At 48.0% G+C, this 19457-nt stretch overlaps 1 protein-coding gene across 2 annotated transcripts in view; it reads left to right on the top strand.

Annotated features, from left to right (window-relative positions):
* The first annotated feature begins 697 nt into the window (after positions 1-697).
* nsl1 (non-specific lethal 1) overlaps positions 698-19457 on the top strand; it is a 119847-nt gene continuing 101087 nt past the window's right edge. Inside the window, exon 1 of one of the 2 annotated variants that reach the window (XM_077668727.1) lies at positions 698-2680. In XM_077668727.1, coding sequence (XP_077524853.1) covers positions 1629-2680 — 1052 coding nt within the window. In that variant the 5' untranslated portion in view covers positions 698-1628. The remainder of the gene's footprint in view (positions 2681-19457) is intronic. The other variant, XM_077668726.1, reaches the window with a different exon arrangement.

Here is a 19457-nt window from a genome sequence, read left to right as displayed (position 1 = left end):
TCACCTTCCGGCTGTGACATCCCCTGAAGAATAAGTACGTGAACACGAAAATTTAGGCGCACTGAAACAGCGCCTTTTCTGACGCAGTCGAAGTGTTCGATAGGGAGGGTGCGAGCATAAACTGATAGTGTTCTGCGGCCCGTGAACCTTGCTAAAGCAGCACAGGCTCGCTGCGCCGAAATGCGGGGAAAATTTCCAAGCGCGCGAGACATGTACTACCACAGGTCCGCAACGGGTTGCGACGATCTTTTATTCGACGCGCTACGTGCTGCGAGCACTGAAAAAAGTAGAAATGAAGGCGCAGGAATGGTTTCAAAGCGCAACGACAGATGCCGCCACGGTCGTTCAGAAGCGGAAAGTGCGCATCGAAACGAGAACATTCGCCTAAAAACATAGCCTGCGGGAATGACGCTGTGATCTGTTCAGTCGCGTAGGAAAACGAAACCAAAATACAGCGGACGTGGTGATAGTAGCAGCATTGCGCAGCTCCTTACAGGCTGGCCCTCTTTGCTGGGAAACGGAGAAATCGAAACTTATGACTGCAATTGCGGGTTTTAAGCAGCGTCTTTGACAATAAATTAACATAATAATAATAATTTCGCAGCTGTGACATGTATGTTTTCTGCGAATAAAACTTACTATATTGTAGTATTGTGTTTTGTCGTCAACATAATAAAGAAGCGCGAACAAAAACATAGGGAGTGCGCGCGCTTGATAGAACAGCTAAAACAGCCGCCACGCCATCGTCTGCCGCCAAAGGCGTTGTTTGAATCCGTTCTTGGCTAAACCTTGGTAAGAGCATTTACTCTGCTTTCGTGAAGTAGAATCGGCGAGTTAAGCGTTTTTTTATGCGCGAAAATAGTACTGTGGTAAAATTTTAGCACCTGTGGGGAAGCAGCGGGGAAGGTAGGCGGCGTTGATGGGGGCGCGCGGCGCTGAATGGAAGAGCCTCGAGGACTCCGCCAATGGGGATAGCGTTTCTAGGAGGGGGGCCCAAGCAAATGACGCCATACGCCGTAGAGAAATTTTTTTGTTGTCTGCGAGCTCGAGATTCAGGAAAATGTCCGCCATTCCTAGTGTTCGCTAATGTTTTGTGCGCGTTGAGCGCGAGTCCGTGCTGCGCCTGTGGATGCGATACCAGGGGTCGTGAAGATGGTGTTCTATTCGTCGTGGCGCTGCGGCGAGGTCAGGCCGCGGCGTTATTCGATATGCGGTGCTTTGTGGCTCGCTTCGTCGTAGGCATCGAGCGTTGGATGGCAACCTAACTGCGGTTGAAAGGGACGTGTCTGTCACGTGGTTGGCGTTTTTCTTTGTTTGCCCTTCCCGGCGGATCTGGTTTGTAGCTCGCGTCCGCACCTGGATGTGGAAAACCGCTGGATGTGCTCTCTGGATGTTCGTGGGCCCACACCTGTGAGATGGAACCGATCTGGAACGGGTGAGTCCGCAAGAAGGCCCGCCGCGGCGGCGCTCCGTCGAGCCTCTCGCCCCGTGGTGCGCCGGCGGCTCGCGTCTGTCGTTTAGGGCGACCCGGTGGTGCGTGTTGCCGCCGAACCTCGCGTGTGCGGACCCCGCGGCGCGCGACCCCGCAGGATTGATCGCGTCGAGGACCGCATGGGATCGCCGCCTGCATGTTGTCGCCGGTGCCGTTCAGGATATGTTGCATAGCAGCGATGGCCCCCGCCCTGACGGAAGCGGCTAGCCAAGCGGAGAGCTTCAGTCTGCCCCACTCGCCGGCTTCGTCGAGCGTGTGCGGCCACCTCGTTTCGCCGCCTTCCGAGCGGCTCGTGCACAAGGTGCGCAGTGGAAAGTTCAGAGACCACCACCTCTGGGACAGCGTGAGCCTCGCGGCGCTCGCCAATGTCAAGCTGCTTCGGCTGCGCGAGCAGGCGCCGGCCCACTGCGCCGCCCATGCCGCGGCGGCCATGAACCGCGTCATGGGCCTCACCAACGGCAGCGCGCCGCTGCTGCCAGGAGAAGACCGCGCCGAGCCGGCCACGCCGCCGCCGGCCCGGGTGCCGCCGCGGCCCCACGAGCTCCAGGCAACGCCGAGCGAGCCCGGACGCCAGCCGGGCAGCCTCGAGCTGCTGGAGCTGGCGCGGACGCGGCGCGGTCTGCTCGAGCGGCGTGCCGAACGACTCGAGAGGCGGCTGCGGCGGTTGCAGCTGCGGCAGGCGGTCCAGCACTCCGCCGGCCAGATGGCCGCCTTCTTCGAGCATCAGCAGACCTCGCTGGGCCTGCCCTGCCTGATGCCTCAGAGGCTTCTGCACCGCAAGCTGCGCGACAGCGCCGACATCAAGGCCGAGCTCCTGCTGCAGAGCGAGGACGTGAAGAACCTGTCGACCGCCGCGCTTGTCAGCCTGGTGCGCAAGCTCGAAGAGTCCCACGGCAGCGCGCCCACGGACCTGCGGCTGAGCGCCGAGGACCGTGCCGAGGGGGACCGCGTCTCCGGCACACTGCGCGCCACGCTCGCGCACCAGGAGCGCGCCATCGACTCCGACGCCACCGAAAGCAGCTCGGGCGGCGAGAGCGGCGACGAAGAGCTGCCGCCGACGCCCTACGCGAACCTTCCCCCCTTGTACGGATTGCCATCGCCGGCGGCCACGGCGGAAAACAGCCCGGCGTTACCCTCCGCGACGCCAACGACGCCGGGAGGCACCTCCGTCGAGCGCAAGCCGTCCATGTGAGTACCGGGTCCTTCCTATCCTTTGTGTGCGCCCGGCGCTTTCGCCGGCGCGATCGGCGCTCCGCGCTTGCATTGAGGGCTCTGTGTCGCCTTATGCCACTGCTCAGATTTTTTTTTATCGAGAGCCTCACGCGCCTTCGTTTGCCCTTCACTGCATGACGCTGTTTCAAAGCGACGTTGTTACGTAAACGCGATCTCTTGAAATTAAATGTATCGGTGCTTTGCAGTTTTCGGTCGCCTCTAATGATGGGGAGTTCAGTTTCATGTTCGTGGGACGGCACGGCTTCTCTGTATCGCGAACCTTGAAAGGGCAGCTGTTTACTGCGCTCTGCGAAGCGGATCGATCAGCCAAGTGAGCCGGCAGCGGTTGGTTTGCAAGCATATGCTACCCGAATTGTGGACCGCCCTCAGGAACTTAAGCCGCTGGAAACACGTGCGCATTCTGCCATTGCGTCAATTTTTCTCTAAACTACCGCGCAAATATTCTCCGGTGTTTCACGGTGAAATTTATTGTGTACTGTATTTTCGTCACCCGTCGCGAAACTGGTTTCAAGGTGCATTTCCGCGCGACATTGAAAGAATAAGCTGACCTGGGCAGGTTTAAATAACAGTGAGGTCGTTTTGTGGTCACCCGCGTGACGTGAAGGCTGAAACTTAATTCTTCGTGCTCGTTTTCACACTTCGAAGAATTGGCGGGACGGCGCGAAGGGTGTTTTGCGCAGTCGTTGCATGCGGCAGCTCGCTCTCTGGGTCGCCTTTGAAGGTTAGCGGAGGTGAGCGGCGGACGGGCGCTTTCGAGCGCCTTTTGTGTCGTCCTTGCTGGCCAGCCTGTTTTTGTGTGTGTGAGTGCGCTTTCGCATTTTTTTTTCTTTGTGGTGTAGACGGCGCTTCCTCAAGAAATGTTTCCGGCTGCGCTGGGAGGCACTATAGTTGAGCGCGCGAATTTTCCTCTGCTTTTTTCTTGGCATTACAGTTTGTGCGATGACGCGTACGCCGGAGCACACATAAAGAAACATAATCGTCGGTGATCGTGTGAACGGGAATCGCGAACTTTTTCGCGACGTACGCACTTCTCAGGGCTGTTCCGCTTACGGCGACGTTTACACGCGGTTTGTTTCAACAGGGTTCTTTTAGAGGTGCCTAACGTTTTGCGCTGTTGAACAGGAGCTGAATCCTGTTTGAGTCACTGAAAGTTTTAATGGTCGCTTTTTTATTTTCGCAAAATTTGTTGCCAAGCCATATTTGCCACATCATCTTGATCGTAAGAATTTGGTCAGTGTCCGTCTGAGTTCATGTAACAATAAATTTCTGGCATAGCAAAAACCATATACATAAATACATAAGGGTCATGCATAAATGCAAATATTCAAATCTGCTCTAGTACAAACTATTTAGGTGGCATGGCATTTGCTCAGGAAGTTATCTGCGTGGAGTGATCAATCCTGTATTTCATACTATGGGGAATGTATTATTTCGTAAACAGGTGTATCATATGTGGTGTCAGCAGGGGTTGGCATTGCGTCAGCATTTTTTTTTTCTTCTGCATGAGGTAAACAATGGCTGTACACTATTAGGCAGCTGTAAAATTTTTTTTCATCATGACTGCGCATACTAGGAGGCATGGATTAGTCTGGGATACGATTTCCAAGTGTGAATATGTGTTCGAAAGTATCTGAAGTTGTAAAATATCACTGTTCTCATCTAAGTGCACACATCTGATGCTCATGTGGTTTCTGTAATTTTATCTTATTCTATTATTGTGCAGATTTTGTTGATGAAAATCTGTCTGAAGTGATGTCTCGCTGCAATGATAGCCCTCATGTAATGATGCTAGCCTTGTGGTTGAATCTGATGCAGTGTCTGCTGACTGCATGTAAAAGTGCCTTCCGCACTCCTTTGATGGCAAGAAGTTGTGACGGGCTTGAATGGTGCTCTAGATATATTTATTTCTCTGCGTAGTGGTGAGGCTTTTCTGCCCGAGTGGGGCTGGCTTAGTTTTTCCAAACTGCTTCTACTCTTAGAGAACCTCATGAAACCAAACGAAACATGTGGGTCCCATATTGGGTATGCATATTCTGGTTTTGACCTGTCGGCTAAATATGGCATTAAATTTTACGAAGGAGGAAGCTAGTTTTAAATGGAAGTAAAGAAAGTGAAGTCACCAGTTCGTGTTGTCAGTTGCTGGCATGCATGTATGGGATCAGATCAAGAAAGGTTTTGCAATTTCGTCTCCTTAGTCAACCCTCTGCCAGCCCGTGCTATGTTTCCCTTTGCTTGCTTGGAGTCCTTTCTGTTGCTCCAAATTATCATTGGTTGTCTTGTTGATGTTATCTGGAACAACATTCATCGCACTGATGGCTTGAAGGCAGAGTAATCACCTCATCTGTAGGAGGACAGAGCTTGAAATCTCAGGGCTGCCGCAAATATTCATTGGTTAAAAGAAGGATTGGGATGTCAGTGTTTTGAACAGCCAGGCATGAAATTAGGGGTGGGATGTCATAGTTTTGAACAACCAGGCAAGGGTTCTGCATTGTCTTGGTGAGCAGTGCCAGTGAGGCTATGCTAGTCAAAGTGTAACTGAACTAGAAAGGCTCATTGAAAAATCAGCAAAAATGTGCTCCTTCACCAGAACAGTAACAAAAGTTACCTTGGCGTAGTACTAGTATGCCATTTTTCATTTTAATCTATCTGATAAACTTCTGGTATTTCATGTGAATAGGTCACATGCAGCTTGCATTTTAGTCCTCATAGGGATGCCTCTTGCTTTCGCGTTCATGGATAGTATGTGTTGTTCATGTTGGACGACAGTGGCAAGATACTTTCTGCAGTGTCTTAAATGCCTCCTTCCATTTTTCCACTTACCTTGCTGAACCAGCTTATCACGTCAAGGATACCTACCCTATTTTGGGGATTTCAGTGCAGTGGTGCTTGGAAATGTATTCTTGAGTGCTGAGAAATGACTAGTCATATTACCATTAAAGGGACATCGGCAACAATTAGAAGTTTGCCTCTGCTGATGCTATGTTCTAACGACAGTGTGTACTTTCACTTCAAACGGTGCACCCATGTGGATTTCTGGCAGTGCTTGCTTCCGTGATAAGGCACTGACCAGCCTTGTGACTATTATCGAGCTCTCGGGCGTCTGGTCCCCTTTGCTGTACTGCAGTGAAGACATTGTGTGAAGTATCGTAAATAGCTCCCTCTATGCACTCCTCTCTCAACCATCTTTGCTCCTCTTTATTCTTTATTCCTTTATCCATTCTCTCTTCTTTCCCACCAGTATTCTGGTGCCAGCCCTGAGCTTGGCAGTTACGATGTGGCAGGCTCCTTTTTTTCTTTATCGCAATGTTTTTGGATGCAAACTGAGGTGCATCAGGACATTTTTGTATGGATCTCTGAGACTAGGCTGCACTGCCATTCACTTCCAAAGTGTTCATGGGGTCTTTTTTGGTCTGGGTGTCATGAGTTATGGTCTGGTGGCAGGCAAATTTTTAAATTTAACCTTCTGACCGACAGGTGCATCTCTTCCTGCCGGACTAACATCGACGTAGCTAGAAAGTGGCATAAGGTCAATTTTTACTAATAACGAAATTGTAAGAAGTTGCCCTCTGCATCCCTTTTACAACAAAGTTACAGGCGCAAAATGTACTGAACACCCCATGGATTTGCTAATAATTGCTATCTATGCTTGTATGGCGAGATCTCCAGTCCCGTGCTGGAGTTTTGATGTGCTCCACCAAACCTTTGCCTGTTTGCTTTCTTCTTTGAAATGATGTGTTAGAGATTGGTATACATGGATCACCCTGTGGCATTTGTCTGCGACTGCTACACAATTTATTATTGAATTTCTTCTTGATGCTGTTTCGTTTTCATCAGCCGAACTATGGCAGTGACGTATAGTTGATGTTTAGGTGAAGTGAGGCATGAAAAAAAATGACACTATAACTGCTGATATGTCGTTTGTTGTGTTTCCAGCTCTTATTGTCATTCCAGGCTGGCTTAAGTGTTGTAGTGAACTAAAACTACATACCAGTGGTTATATTCTAGCTTTTTTTTTTGGTGCCTCACATAACCACACCAGCAACTACACGTCACAGCCATCGTCAAAAAAAGATTTAAATCAAAAAAGCATCAAGAAGAAATTAAGTTATAAATTACTTAGTGGTTGTGTGGCTAACGCATCATTTGAAAAAAAAAAAAAAAAACGCGATTAAATTTAGTGCCTGTGGTCCTTTAACTAAAATCCTGTGTTCTTGTTATCAAGCATCCTATAAATGTGTGGTTTTTGGCCTCCGAGCTACTTCTATGGGCGTTGCTTTCCACTAGGAGGTAGCAAAATTCATTGACAATAGTGTTGTGAACTTGATTTTGAAATTTATTGAATGAACTAAGTATGAATTATGTTTGTTTTGAAACTACTATGAGCCTACTACACTTCACTAGTTCATATCGCAACATGTTCTCAGTGGAGTGGAAGTTGCCAGTATGAGGTGATCGTTCCTTCAGTTATTTCAAATGCTTGTGAGTCTGGTCGGGAAGAAGTCGCTTTATGCATGTAGCTTCCATGCCACTTTGAGCGAGTTGTAGTTTGGGTATGTGGCTTGGGGCTTTGGATTTTTGAAGGTTGAATCAGTTGCGAGAATTTTTCCTGAATTCTGGGAAGGGTGACTTTCTGTGAGCATGACATCTTTCACTTGAGATTGTCTGTTCAGAGTGTGTGGTAGTATTCGCATTCGACTTAGTTGTTGCTGTGAAATGTCTGTCTGTGCGAGTCTTTTTTCACACGCTAAGTTGATTATAGGGGGTATTTTCGTAACCTGCATGAGGTACACTTGAGTGCCTTGTTGTTCACAGGGGGCATACTTGGTGCTGTTGCCACAACAACCGCCTTAGAGCTTCTCTGGCTGTGCTCAAGTGCCAGCTGTATTATTGCACAGTGCGTGTCTTGTGGTGTCTCAAAGTACCTTTCTGTGTTTCATTGAAGTACACTTTACAGGGTTCGTGCGGGTCCTTGAAACCCTTGAAAACCCTTGAATTTGAAAAGTTTGTTTTCAAGGCCTTGAAAGTCCTTGAATTTACGCAGATCCTTGAAAATCCTTGAATTTCCTAAATTTTTATTCTTAATAAACTTCCAGTGATTGTATTTAATAAAATATCAACCAACCTGCAATCCCGCTGTGATATTGTTAAAAATAGAGTGTGAGTTTCGTACAAAGTGAAGTAAGCACGTGCCTAGCGGACGCTCGTGAACGTCAGGCCACAATGACGCTGGCTTGTCCACCGTTTCCGCTCAACCATTTCCTGTGTACTTTCCAGTTGAGTAGATAAATGGCCGCCGCTGTGTGTGTGTGTGATTGCGCGCTCGAAGCTTGATAATTTGTGCGCGTTTAGCGCTTGCGTGTGCGGTTGTACCGACACGTTTTGTGCACGTGTAGCGCTTATGCGTGCGTGTGCGGTTGTATCGTCACGTTTTGTGCGTGTGTAACGCTTATGCGTGCGTGTGCGGTTCCGTCGTGACATTTCGTGTCTTTAGCGCTTGCGTGTGCGGTTGTATCGTCACGTTTTGTGCACGTGTAACGCTTATGCGAGCGTGTCTGGTTCCATCGTGACATTTTGTGCGATGTGTATGTGCGGTTGTATCGCGAGATTTATTGCACGTGTACGGCGGTATCGTGACATTTTGTGCATCTGCAGCGTTAGTGTGTGCCAGTCAATGTGCGTGCAAACAATGCCCGGAAAATGCAAATTTCAGAGGTCGTGGCTGAACAACGACAACTACCGAGAGTGGCTTGCGCCGGACATGTCATATCCGCACAAGGCAAAATGCAAATTTTGCTGTAAGTGTTTCGACATCACTGCCATGGGGGAGTCGGCACTAAAAAGCCATCTAAAAAGTGCAAAGCATAGAGAGCACATGCAAGCCGCCGGGAGCAGCTGCATAATAAGGAGCTTCCTGACCATATCTGAATGTCATGCGAATGGACCACAGCCAGCGCCATCGCAGTCGTCCAACTTGATGGATACATGCAAGAAGCATGAACTTGTGATAGACGCAGAAATTTTGTGGACATTGAAGGTTATAACATCGCACTATTCATATAATTCGTCATCACAGGTGAATGAATTGTTTAAGAGGATGTTTCCAGACAGTGAGGTGGCTCAATCTTTCACATGCGCTGAGCAGAAGTGCTCGTATATCGCGTGCCATGGTTTGAGGCCATTCTTTCTTACCTCTTTCCGGCGGGAGATAGAGAACAGCGACTACTATGTTGTCTTGTTCGACGAGTCTCTGAATGAGAATTGCCAGCAAAAGCAACTGGACGTTCATCTAAGGTACTGGGATGCATCACAGTCGGTCACCGTACGCTACTTCACATCTGTGTTTATGGGCCATGCCAGGGCTGAAGACCTGCAAGAAAAACTGCTTGGCACCTTAAAACCACTTCCGTTACATAAAATAGTGCAAATATCAATGGACGGACCCAATGTGAATCTCAAGGCATTCAGAGGCCTGCAGGAGCACCTACAGAAGAACTCTCAGGTGAGGTGCTTAGACTTGGGCAGCTGTAGCTTGCACACTGTGCATAATGCCTACAAGGCAGGTCTTACAGCAAGCAAATGGAGCTTGGACATTTTACTCTCAAGTGTGTGTAGGCTGTTTCTTGATGCACCTGCCCGGAGAGAAGACTTTGTAGCTGTCACTGGGCAAACTCTGTTTCCTCTGAAGTTCTGTGCACATCGGTGGATTGAGAACGTCGCAGTGATAGAGCGGGTTCTGCTTCTCTGGCCTGACGTCAAGAAGTATGTGGAAGTGGCAAGAAGCAAGGATGTGAACCTTCCCAGGTGTGCTTCTTTTCAGAATGTTTGTGACTTTTGCTTTGACCCACTAGTGGTAGCAAAGCTCAAGTTTGCACTTGCTATTGCAATGACCCTCCAGCCATTTCTGACACACTTTCAGACAGATAAGCCAGTTATGTTCTTTTTGGCAAAGGACCTTGAGAATATTGTGAGAAAACTGCTAACAAAGTTTCTCAAGTCTTCTGTTCTCTGTTCATCAGTGGGAATCACTGGCCTCCTGAAGATTGACTTTGAAGATTTAAACAACCATGTGCCACTCGAGAAGATAGATGTTGGTCACACAGCCGAGCAGCTTCTTAAAAACCACAAAGTGTGAAAGCTGCATTTGCATTTCGCATGCAGTGCAAGCAGTTTCTTCTAAGTGTCACAAAAAAAGATCCTGGAGAAGAGCCCCCTGCGATATCCCATTGTGAGAGGCCTCTCTTCACTAGACCCCCGGCAGATGTCATCGAAGGCGGATGAGTGTGCGGAAGGCTTAAAGAAAGTTCTGGATGCACTCATTTCAGCAGAGCGAATCCATGAGCATTCAAAGGATACTGTGCTTGCAAAGTTCATTGAGCTGCTACAGGAGCGCTAACATGAGTTGCAGCTATTTGAAAGGAGCTCGCATACACTTGACAAGTTTTTCTATGAACTTTAAAGGTTGGCTCAGCATATGCAGAGCTTTGGAGGGTTGTAAAACTGCTGCTTACACTTAGTCATGGCCAAGCAAGTGTAGAGAGAGGATTCAGTGTGAATCGCCAGGTTTCAGTAGAGAACATGAAAGAAGTATCTCACATTTCACAGCGGATTATCTGTGATGCTGTACACGTAGCAGGTGGAATTTTCAATGTGCCCATCACAAAGGAATTGAGAGCATCTGTGGCTTCTGCGAGGAGCCAATACCGTGCCTTTTTGGAAACACAGAAAAAGCAGGAGCGTGAAGACGCGAAACAGCGGAAGAAACGCTGCATTGATGAAGAGATTGAAACTCTCAGAAGGAAGAAAAAGAAACTAGAAGCCGCAGTTGCAGAATTGACAGCATCAGCAGACTGATAGGCAGAAAAAGCAGAGGTAACCAGTGACCTGACTTGCATCATGAAGTCAAACAGCCTAAGGAAGACTGCCAAGAGCAAGCAGCAGGAGATCTTGGACATCGACGTAAAAATTCAGGAGAAGCAAAGTGAGGCCACCTAAGGACTGAGTGAGTGTTTGCTAGGCTGATCTTCTTTAGCGAATAAATGTTTGCATCATCTAACACACTGAAAGTGGTCATCCGTGTAACACACAATAATGAGAAGTGGTCGAAAAAGGAAATATCGCTGGAGCCATCGTTTTATCTGAAGACAAGTTTCTTTGTTAAAACGTTGGCTCCAGCGACAATCCCCTTTTACAGTGAATTCTCATCATTTCACGCCTCTGTCTACCCCTGTACATCTGTCCTATTTGGATTTCTAATAGGGAATATGGTCCTTAAAAATCCACGCACAGGGCCTTGAAAGTCCTTGAAAACCCTTGAATTTTTGTCATATACACCAGCATGAACCCTGCTTTATTACTTCTTATAAAATTAGAAATTGGAGTATAACTTAACATTTGTACTTTAAGAATTGGAAATTGGAGTATTCCTTAACATTTTTATTAATCTGCATTATGTTGGCCATGCAAGTATGTCAATTTTCAATATATCTTTATTAGGGGTTGGTTAATAGCCTGTCAAATCCCAACATCAAGTTGCTTATACACCATAAAACCCAGCAACATAAAACAACACATCTAGCTTGGGTAGCATCTCATCTAACATTGGATGATCTTCAAAATTTGAAAGGCCGCCGTGGTGGCCGAGTGGTTATGGCGCTTGCTCGGCTGCTGGCCCCAAAGATGGGGGTTTGATTCCGGCCGCTGCGGTCGAATTTCAATGGAGGCGAAATTCTAGAGGCCTGTGTACTGTGCAATGTCAGTGCACGTTAAAGAACCCCAGGTGGTCGAAATTTCCGGAGCCCCTTCACTACGGCATCTCTAATAGCCTGAGTCGCTTTGGGACGTTAAATTCCCATAAACCAAATTGAAATTTCAAAGCATTTTTATTTTGAGGAAAGTAGCTATGAATCCATCACTGTAATGGCTGTATGTCATGTTGGAGTGTTAATAAAACTGGGCCCCTGTTGGCATTGGATATGCTGTAAAGAGGTGTCACAGGACTGAAAGTTATGATTTGTGACTTGAATGACATTTCAAACAAAATCTAAAAACAGTTTTGTCTGGGCAACACCATATAAAGTGCACATTTCTTGCATGAATGAGCTGTGGAAAATTTGACAAATTGCTAATGGTGTTATCACAAATTTATTTACAATACTGCTAGTCTTAATACAAGACCATAGCAGGTGGGCAGTCAGTACAACAGGAAGTTCAAAATAATGAAAGGCAAATTACAAACAGTTCAAAACAAAGAGAACTGTGTAAGAAATATTTGATCACTACTAGCAGGTAGATTAGTAAAGAATACTTAAGAATTCAGAACAGCTGGAAAAAAAGAAAGCAAGAAACACGCATAGTAGCAGCCATTCATGCTAGCAAACAGGGTAGCAGTCAGAATATTTTACAATAACAAAAAAACTAGAAGCAAGTCAGCGAGAGGAAGGTAACAGACCAAGAACATTACTGTAATCGTCCGTACAAGGAGAAAGAACATACCAAGGAATGGCAACAAATGCAGATTGCGTAGTCATCTGGCATAATGTAGGACTATGAGCACTTCACTGATTTGTGTTAGATTCTAAGCTTGAGGTGAGGTGAATGAGGGTAATGAATCCTCACTTGTTATTCCAGGATCAAGTTGATTCCATTCACTGATAGCTAAGGGGAAAAATGCTTGAGGTTTTGGTTCAACATGTGTATTCACTGTTCAGCCAGCTTATGCGCATGCTTATGTGATTGCCAATTACTCTGAGAAAGTTTAAATTGTTTAAATTGTTGTGCAGCAATTGTTAGGAAAACCGCGAGATTGTTTTGCCCTAGATGACAGTGATAGCAGGCCATATGATGCCACAAGGCTGGAAGAGGAGTCAGTAGGTTTGTATTTGTTATGGATACACCGTACTGGTTTTTTTTAGCACTCTCACAAGCCCAGCGGTGTTAGTGATTGACTGTGGGAACCAAACAGTGCTTGCATATCCTAAAGCTGGTCTCACGAGGGTAATGTAGGCAAAAGGCTTGGTTCCTTTTGGTAATTTAGATGTAAGCACCTTCAAAGGAAGAACAGGTTTAACAAGGTGGCAGAGGTCATTGGCTATCTGTGGATCCAATCAAAGGTCAGGCATTAGAGTTAATTAATTCATTGGCTATCTGTGGATCCAATCAAAGGTCAGGCATTAGAGTTAATTAAGCCTTAGTGTTAATGTCCTGAAGTTCGTCCTTGCGGCTTTGCGCACAGAGTGTTGCTTTTGACGTGTGTCGCACACTGGCCTTGACCTATGGCAATGTTTGCCTCCTTTTCTGTGGGGAGCGGTTCTTTTTTTCTTTTTGGTCAGGGTGCTCATGTCTGCAGCGTGCGTTCAAAAATCTCGCTTCGGAATGCCATTTGTTGCGCGAGCGTAGCGTGTTGTGGCTCGTTGTGCGGAGGCGGCGGTGTTTTTCTGGTTCACCCTTCTCGAAATGCGGCCCTTGTCCCAATTCGCTTTGCTTCATGCCCCCCCCCCCCCCCCCTTCCTCTCTCTATTTTTTTTTTACTTTTTTGCCGCTCGTCGTCGCGAGGTGTAGGACGCGTCGGCTTCTTCCCCTTCCAGGCGGCTATTGATCAAGCGGCGGGCGGGCGGCGCATCGTGCCGACGGGGCGGCCCCCCCCTACCCCCCCTCCCTTTTTTTTTGTCTGAGCGCATTGATTACCCGCTGCCTTCCTAAGCGCTCCGAGCGCGCTCGCTTGATGCTCGTTTCGTCGCAATTGCCGCAGCCGGTGTTTGTTTACGCTGTTTTATTGCTTTTGTCCTTCGGATGCCCTCCCTAATTGCGCCGGGAAGACCGCTGCCTGACGGCGCGCGCGTTAGATGCAGTCGAACCTCGCAGGTCGCCGGGGATTTCGAGGCAGTGTTGGAGCACGATTTTTTTTTTTGAACTTTTGATGACCGTGAAAGCCTCTTGTCAGCCCTTTCCGGTGTCTTTGTCTTTTAGTGAACGTTTGTGGCTTCTCCTGCATTGTGAGACCGCCTTTGTTGCATCGCTGGTAATATTGGCGCTGTCGACCTCCTCGTTTCTTCTGAAGCGCAGTCCGTTCACGTGCGCATGGTGGAAGATGAAAGCATTTACTCCAAGGTGGATCAAGTGCATCGTGTTAACTAGTGGACCGCTTAAACGAGTTCTGATGGTGAACTTTCTTGCCGCCGCGGTGGCTCACGGGTTGTGGTGCTGGGCTGCTGACCCAAAAGGCGCGGGTTTGATCCGTGTAATGATCCGTGTACTGACGTGCGATGGCATCATCCAGACTACGCCCACTGCAGGGCAAAGGCCTGGGGTGGTCGAAATTATCCGGAGCCCTCCATTACGGCGTCCCTCATACCCTCAGTCGATTTGGGACGTTAAGGGCACAGGGTAAGCCCTATACTTCCCATGCATTTTAGGCCATGTTGAGGTACATGTTTCTCACTAACTAATAACAGTAGCCTAATAATACATATATCATTGTTTGCCAAATTTTGTGCTCTTTTTACTGAACTAGAATATTTGAAATGTGTTGAAAATTCGATTTTTAATAAAATTTTTTCCGGTAGTACACAAATCTGGCCTTTCTTTGCGCATTTCAAAATTCATAACAGAATAACTGCTCAGTGAAATTGCTTAATTCTAGTTCAGTAGTTGGCAACACTTATGTAGATGATTGCAAAAAAAAATCAGCCATCTGTCTTGAAGGACATTGGAAATAATGGTACCTTTGTAAGAAAAAACACTGTTTTGAGATAATAGAGCGTAAAGAGAAAAAAGATGTGAAAAACCATTTTTTATTCGCAGAAACGCCTCCATAGTAATTGGTTTAATAGCCCCCTGCTTCGTAGTCACTGTTGCCGTCATTTTTTCGCTTTTCGGCTTGTCGTTTTGACTGTCGGGCCTCTTTTGTAAGCTGTCGTGTTGCTCGGTCCGCAAAGTACATGCGCTTATGGTCAGCTTCCCTCAGCCACTTGATGGTGTTGCTCCCTGGGTTCAATCCACACGCCTTCAAAACGTTGGCCCGTGCGATGCTACCATCATTAAATGAAAGAACAGCATCCAGTGTTGCCATCCGTAGGGTCCGAAGCCTAACAAACACATTCTTTGGCGTGCGTTCCCAAACAACATGGTTGAACGACTCATTTGCATTTTGAGTTCGCCCATGCAGGCACTTCTCTAGGAGCTCAGCCTTCGATAGCTCCCTATAAATGGGTTTGATAGCCTCCAAGACAGATGCAGGCAAACTCTCCTTGTGGAAAAATGGCTTGCCCTCTGACTTCTGTTGAAGGCACACCACGTATCAGGTCCCTTTGGGCAAAGTCCATGGCATGGGTCATCGTCTGTGGCCGATAAGTGGAAGAAGGTTGCCCAAACGGCCTTTCGCATTTCATCCAGGTTTCCTACATTTCTTCTGATGGCCAAACCATAGTACGTCTGGAGCTTGTCTATTACTGCATCAGTCAGTCGGCCTCGGCCCGAGAGGCTCTTTCCATCAGAGAGTTTTCCTGCTTTGTTTCCTTTTTTTAGCCTTCGTAACCTTGTGCCCATCCTTTTTTGCACGTGCCCTACGCACTCAGCCTTGGATATTTCAATGGAATCACCATATGGCATTTGTGCCTTCACAGCCATAAAAGCCTTGCTGTCACCATCCCCAAGGTATTTGACGTATCGAACTCCGTGAAGCTCCTCACTCCTGCCGAAAATTTTCAGTGCTCCTGCGACTTCCATTCCACCGCTGGTGCCTTGGTAGTTGCTTTGGCACACCTCTCTATGAAGGGGGTCACTGTTTGTACCCTTGATGCTGCACTTTGGACAACGTTTAGACAAAACCTCCACATCCAGCACTTTCCCAGAGTCTACACTGGTCGCAGAGACTATGCCGTTATTGGAAGTATGGCCTCGCTTCTGCCAGCTTCCATCAAGAGCAACTGCGATGTCTTTATCCCCCTCATTCAGCTGCACAGCTTCGTCAGCTGCCCTTTTCATCGACTCCTGAGCAGCAGCTTCGATGTGACCTAGAGGCTCTTGATTGTATTTCGCAAACTTTGTCGGCGGCTTAGGAAGGTTTAGCATAGCACAGAGTATATTTCCTGCAGCCATTCCCTTACCAATGGACCTCAAGGCATACACTAACCTGAGGTTGGCTTCATAGAGGCCAGAAGTAGTTTTCTTCGACGTCTCAAATCGTTGTGCGGCACTACACACTTCACAGTTCAAACTGTAAACGCTTGCAACACCTACCCGTTTTGTCACAATTTCGATGAGCTCAACACTTCCACCGCACTCTCTGCACACACAAATCTGTGTAATTGCGGCACAAATGCCGTCCATGACCATTAAGGCATATTGGCTGCTGCTCTGTAGCACATCCTCTTCCTGGAAGCACAGAGAAAATCTTGAAAGCTTCGGTGTCGAGGAGCTGGCGCGTTCGGCGTTCGGGATCTCATTCGGTCGTGGACATCCTTTTGCTTTTTCACGATGAGCGTAGCGGTTGCCGTGAAATTCACGCCTGACGAAGGCCTTCTTTGCCCTGGGCATCTCAACTTATCAGCAGCAACCAACACCGGCACAATTTACAATACTGATCGAAAGGGATAGCACTCGGACGCAGCTGCATGAAGGTTGCAGAAACGTGGAAAAAACGTGCAAAGCGTCTCAGGATTGTCTTGGCTAAAAAAGAGGAGCTGTACAATAGTTGCCAGACAATTTTTTATATGTAGCTGATTTTAGACACGTTTTGAAACCAGGTGGTGGACTTTTTGGTTGAAAAAATTGACGTTAATCCTGAAAGGGGGCGTGGCCGCTCACTACTTGGTTTCGGAAAAAGCGTTTTTCAGCCGTAAATATGGCTTTCTGAGGAAAGTGCGATCATGGAACATGTGTAGAAAGAATTGAACTTCTAAAATTCCAAAAGAAAAAAAAAACGATTTTTTTCTAATTTTACCTTACCCTGTGCCCTTAAACCCGGTAAAACCTAAGCCAACACAGACTTCGCGTTTAAAATATATTATACTTGTAAGAAAGGTGGTTGTCGCCTACGCACCAGCGGCCTGCTCGAAAGGAACGTCAGAATGAAGACGAAGCTGGCGAAGCACGTACTCTCTCTCAGGAATGCTCGTCTGCTGAGGAGCAACGTTTGAGTAAAGAAAGAGCTGTCTGCACAGCCTGGTTAGCCTCGTTACACTTGGCGGAGGTGCCAGCCGTTTTCACTCTGGAGCTGTGCAATTGCACCTGGCTTTAACGCGACTGGGCCTCCCTCCCACCGCTGTCATCTGTTATTTTGAAGAGCGGTTTGTTGTAAAGAAGAGCGGGAATTACAAAAGAGCAGGGAGAGGCGAGTATCAACTTAAATTAGTTGTCCTCTAAAGAAAACAAAAGGAACTCGTTGCTTTGCGAGCGTTAATTTCTGCTAGGACGCGGCCCACATCTTGTGTTTCTTGCGCCAGAAGGATCTTCAGCAATCGTGGGAATTTTCCGTGTCGCCTCTCTCGACGTGCGCGTTTCCTGTCCGTGCGCGATGCGATGCTCCGCCTATCTAGATACGCAGCAGCGGCGAATGGTTTTGCTTTTTCCGGTAGCCGTCCGGGAAGCCAACGGCGCCCCACATCTTGCGTTGCACGCGTGCGCGCCCGCGTTTCGCAGCTTGGTCGCTCGTTACGTCATAGTGACCGACCAACAGCGATAGGCGCGAGCTTTATCACGTCACAGATAGCTTCAGAATAGACACTTTTAGTTGGGCGTACGCAGTAAGCTTGCGTACGCATCTTTTACTGCGTTGCGTACGCTGTGAATAGTGTAAACACGACACATTTAGTTGGCCGTGCAGTAGCTTCCCTCAGGCGAACGCGTAAACAGTAGCGCCATCTAGTGACAAGACGTCAAAGCACATCAACGCTCGGTGAAGTAATTTTCATCCGTGATTACTGATAACTAGGGTGAGTGCACTGCGAGCCTTTTTTTTTTGTTGTTCCAAGAAAAACTGCAAACCGAAGAAAATGTAAGAACTGACTAAAAGCTAGAAAACTGCTTCGCCAGGTGTCGTTGCTACGAGGAAAACACACTGCATTTAGTTAGGCCTAGGAGCTTGAAAATCGCCAAATTATCTGAAAAACTGGGGCTCGTTATCGCTTATACCGCTACGTGTGGACAAGAGTAGGCGAAATAAAAGCGAGCCGCTACCATTTGAGCGAGCTATTGCGCCGGAGAATCCAGCGGCGACATGTATTTATTCCGAAGCGGGCGAGCAGGGCGCCGCCGTCTTGTCAACGCGTCCCATAAGACGCTGCGAGATACGTAGAGTTCTGCGCATGCGCCGTTGTTGCGCGCAGAGAGTCGCTGCGTACGCCCAACTAAATGTGTCTAATGTGGCGGGCCGTTGCTACTGTAGCCGGCTTTTTTGCCGGTAAAGGAACCCCCTTCCAGGCAATGGCGTTGGCCGATTCTCATCTCCCCATCTAGCGTGACAGTGCAGGGAGGGGCAGATGAAAGGGCATAGTTCTCTTTCCGCATTGTCGCGCTGCTTCCTTCATTGTCCCACTAGCAGGGTCATGAGAATCGGCTGTCGCTATTGGCTGGAAGTGGGTCCTTTACCTCCCGGGGTTAAAGCCGCTTCGTTCTTGAGGGCAAATGAAAATGCACAGCATGCAGCAGGGTTCGCCAGTGGGTTGTGGAGTGTGGGCTTAACAGCAACCTTTTTACCGGGTACTTTGCAGCCACGTGTTGTCCTTGATCGACCTTCGCGTTGTCCTGTCGTTTTATAACGGGCGAGGGTTGTTCAGCTGGCTTACGCGGAAGTGCTCCAGTTATTTTTGCTGAGTTTGTGCGAAGGGAAGGTCGTGTTGCGGTTGAAATGGGTTGTACAAGCACTGATGGCCCGAACGGATAGGTAGATAGATGCCCGGCTGTCGAGTGTGACGTCCCTTTCAATCATTTCTGTTGAGTAACTTCTGGCTTCAACTTTGGGGAGAGTCTCAAGGCTGTTTCACATGATGCGGTTGTGAAATCGCGCAGCCGCAGTCTTCCAACGAGTTTGTCGTACTGCCTCACCATCGGCGCAGTCGTTGCGGACGGCCCAGCCGTCAACCAATAGGATTTCAAGGGAAACTGCATGCGCGTAGTTGCGTACATGTTGATAAGCGTTTTATTGAGCATAAAAATGTGCGACAGCTCAACAGAAACTGAAATCGTTAGCATGTGAAACAGCGGCTACGATTGCCGTCGCAACGACGCGACTGGGCCGTACTTTCTCTTGCGCGTCGCACCATGTGAAACAACCTCAATTCGTGATTGCGACCATGATTGCGATTTTTTTTTATTGACCATCCACGGTGGCTGCGGCATTAAGCTGCTGAGCTTCTGGTGGCAGCAGCCGCATTTTGATGGAAGCGAGGAGCAAAAAACAACCGCATAATGAGACTTTGGTGCATGTTTAAGAACCTCGGTTGACCGAATTAATCGGGATACCTCTACTATGGCATGTAAACATTCGTTGACGATTTGAACTTTTGATGTGCAACTGTGTAGGGTGGCTTTGGAAGCATGCTTCCTTCTTCGTTAGAGCACGCAGTATGATGAGGGTTGGCGTGTCAGAAAAGTTGTTGAGAAGGGAGGGTTAATTCACGGGCGGGGATGGTTACGTATAAATCAGTGGTTGTGAGTGGAAGTCAGAGTGAGCTGCTTTCCGTGTCGCTTATCTTTGCTGCCGTTCGTTGAGCAATGCTATTCGAGGACCACGACC

This window comes from Amblyomma americanum, chromosome 6 (genome assembly GCF_052857255.1).
Source record: "Amblyomma americanum isolate KBUSLIRL-KWMA chromosome 6, ASM5285725v1, whole genome shotgun sequence".
Lineage (NCBI taxonomy): Eukaryota > Metazoa > Arthropoda > Arachnida > Ixodida > Ixodidae > Amblyomma > Amblyomma americanum.
Note: the sequence above shows the minus strand (reverse complement) of the source record. Positions and strands in the feature narration are given on the sequence as shown.